Genomic DNA, 3,448 nt, shown 5'->3' with positions numbered 1-3,448 from the left:
GACGCCAGCGACAGCAGCGCCGACAGACCCCACACCATAAAGTTGCACTTGAACACGTACGCCGGCGTGTACTGCTGCGTGACGACCATGAGGACGTCGTTCAGGACAAACACGAGCCACGACACTTCGCCGGCCGCGAGAAACGTCTTGAAGTGCCGGATCGCTTGGTCCGTCGTGCTTTCGTCGCGCACTGCCGTCGTCGACACAAAGTGCCACATGTCGTGGATCGGTTCGAGCGCCAGCACCTGCGTGCTCAGCAAACTGATGGCCGCGATACTCCGAATGAACAGGAACGTGCGTCCGATCCACACGATCCCGGCCACTCGATTCAACTCGAACAGGTTCAGCCCTTCGACGTACCCTCGGTTCGCCACGAGGTACATGATCGCGAGCACCGCGACGCAGATGATGATACACGTCACGTATAAGCACGCGTATCGGATGTAGTACGCTACGTTGACGGGGATCTCCAATGGGTTGACGAGGCTCCCGACATCCCACGACGGTGTGGTGAGGACATTGACTGTGCGCAGGTCGCCTTGAAACGAAATCACGTCGCGGTAGGACGTGGCCCAGTCAATGGCCAAGATCCACCCGACGTAGTGGAAGGCCGGGAACGACGGGTCGAAGATGTTTTGAGTCAAGAGGTCGATGTCGGTGGACTCCCACTCGGGAATGCCAAATTGAGCTATCACGACGTTCATGTCGGTGACGTCTCGTTGAGCTGTCTTGGCCATGGCAGTCCACGTCGCGACCACGGCCGGGTCGACGTACGTCGCGTTGAGAAGAAACGTGCGCGGTTGTTCGATCATTTCTTTCACGCATTTTGCATACGCAACCTTCATGGGGTCGCACACGGCCGTCGACGTGTTGGTCGACACGTTGCCCTCGATCAAGTTGGCACCAACCGTCGCTACCAATCGGCCCATCGTGTTCGGCGACAGGAACTCACCCATGGGAGAATTGCAAGCGGACCCAGCGCCTGAAAACAGCGCCATGCCGCCCCGCAACCCGATCGGCGCCGCCATTTCGCCACACAACAGGTTCCCCCCCACTGCATACTTGTAGCCTTGGCGTACCCACGTGCTTGGCGCAAAGTCAAAACTCAGCGACGCTGCCATTGCAACGTAGCCTGGATTGAACGCTGGGTTTTCGACATTCAACCTTGCGATGGTCTGCCGCACGTTCAAGAGAAATGCCGTCAAGGAGCGAGGAGGGACCACGTATTTGAGGTCCACCGACCCAAACGGCCCGATCGTGCGTCGGAAGGTGGCATATGCCCCTTGTTCGAGGTTGATTTGCTGCAGGGTGCCGTTGTGCACGAGCACGTCCTCCATCGTTCGCGAAGCAAACGCAAACGTCGGCGTCCCGCGGATCAAGCTGGCCCCGCCCATCAGGCTCGACGCACTTGTGACAGCCCACAAGTCGGACGCTAACGTCCAGTGCATCTTCAAACTGGTCTGCGCAGTCAACTGAAGCGACCCGTTCGTGTACTTGAGGGTCATGGGGTACTCGAACCCGAATGCGTTCTTGATGTTGAACGTGTCGATGATCCCGACAGTTTTGTAGTTTTGCCAGTTGACGGTGTACGTGGCGACGCCAGCCGACTGCCAGTACGCCACTTCGTCCGCCACTGGAATATCGGCAGACCGTGTCGTGACCCACCACTGCCGTCCTTTGTCGGTCGCGCGGAGCGGAGTCGCGAACGCAATGTCGAGAGATGTGCCCCAACAAGAGTCAAGCTGGTCCGCGTCGACATTGCGCAGCACGCTCTCCAAGTACACGGCGCCGTTGGTCGTGTAATTTTGGTTGCATCGGCGTTGGCGCTGGGCCGAGTTGGCCATTTCCCACGTCTTGCCAAAGTCGAGCCAGCAATACTGGGCCGATATCCACGGAGCAAGACACGCGTCCATGCGGCGCAGGCCGCGGACGGCCATACCGATCTCCGTTGCGTCCGTGGTCAGTACCTGCGACACATACAGCGGCGGCACTGCCACTGACACTGCCTTGGATAAGGAAATGCTGTAGTTCGCAGCATCAACAAACTGGGCATCGTCCAACGCGACTTCGCCCCCGTGAGGCTGAAGCACGAGCTGCAGGTTGTAGAGACGAGTGACGTAGGCATGCTCTCTCGACGCATTGAAATTGGCCCACCAAAAGTCATTCGCCATGTTTGTCGCCGTCAAAGTCAGGTACGTGATACTGCCGAAGATGGTAGAAAACACATAGGCCAACCCAACGACAACCATGAGCCGGTTTGGCGGCTTCACGGGTGGCTTGGCCGTGGTAGTGTCGGACGATGGCTTGTCGCCGTATCGCTTGGCGAGGTCGTTGGTGAGCTCGGGCGGCGCAAATATCTTCATGCCCCACTTGACTGGCGAGGCAATGTTGGCATCCACGACCAACAACCACAGCTTCAGGTCGAAGATGAACTTGCCCACCGTGATGAGTCCGCACATGACACAGGACGCTCGATCAACGACCCACGCCCCGTTGGCGAGCGTCTCCTTGTGGAGGAAAGCGGTCGCAGTCCCCGACAGCAACAAGTGGCCGTTGTACGACTTTGGCTGGGAAGGGCGGATGCACTGCCAGAGCCGGACGGCGACGAACGCTCCTGCGATGCACGCCAACTGAATGAAGACGTACGTGACCGCACGAGTGTAGTCGCCGATGGCGACCGACCCACTATCACAGAGGAGCTGCTTGTAGCGCATTGTGAAGGTGCACCGTCGGTCGATGTTGGCCTCGACTTTGTACGGACTCGACACGTCGTACACGAGGTAGATGAGCCACCCCAAGCACGTGCTGATCGGAGCAAAGTGCGGCTGCGAGTTGCGCGTCAGCAGCAGCAAAAAGTCGTTGACGACGTACGAAATCCACATCGCTTCGCCGCTGACCAACATGCTCTGGACAAACGTCCGAGGAGCAAACTCAAACTGCGTGTACTCGTTGTGGACGCGAAAGATCAACGGCGACGTGCTCAGGACAACGACCGCTGTCATCCCACGCACCAAGAGGAACGGTCGACCGAGCCACACGGCGCCAACGATACGGTTGAATCGAAATAGGTTGCGCCCGACGATGCGACCGCGCAGGTACATGCTGTACAGAGTCACGAGGGTGCCGACCGACAACAACACGACGCTGACGACGACGGACACGACCCACAGGTACTGGCACGCGCTCTTCGGGACTTCCAACGCTCGCGCTTCGTTGATGATCGGATCGTACTTGTCCGACACAAGCGGTAGGATGCGCCAGTCGCCTTCGAACGACACGACTTCGCGTGCGCCGGTGGCCCACTCGAGCAAGTAGATCCACCCAAAAAAGTCCCACGAACTTGGAGTTGAAGAGAGCAGCGTTTGGAACAAGAATGCGTTGGTTTCGTCCGTGGCATGGATGGCGAGCTGCATCGTCCCCACGCCCAGCTTGACCACGTCGTCGCGTG

At 58.8% G+C, this 3,448-nt stretch overlaps 1 protein-coding gene across 1 annotated transcript in view; it reads right to left on the bottom strand.

The window, feature by feature from the left end:
• Positions 1 to 100: 100 nt before the first annotated feature.
• The window catches only part of H310_12850 (hypothetical protein), a gene marked incomplete at both ends in the record, with an annotated part of 6,366 nt that continues 3,018 nt past the window's right edge, over positions 101 to 3,448 (bottom strand). The window contains 2 exons of the mRNA XM_008880062.1: positions 101 to 124; positions 192 to 3,407. Coding sequence (XP_008878284.1) covers positions 101 to 124; positions 192 to 3,407 — 3,240 coding nt within the window. The remainder of the gene's footprint in view (positions 125 to 191; positions 3,408 to 3,448) is intronic.

The sequence above is a fragment of the Aphanomyces invadans genome (assembly GCF_000520115.1).
Source record: "Aphanomyces invadans strain NJM9701 unplaced genomic scaffold supercont1.44, whole genome shotgun sequence".
In the NCBI taxonomy this organism is placed as follows: domain Eukaryota; phylum Oomycota; class Saprolegniomycetes; order Saprolegniales; family Verrucalvaceae; genus Aphanomyces; species Aphanomyces invadans.
This window is presented reverse-complemented; position numbering and strand designations above follow the sequence as displayed.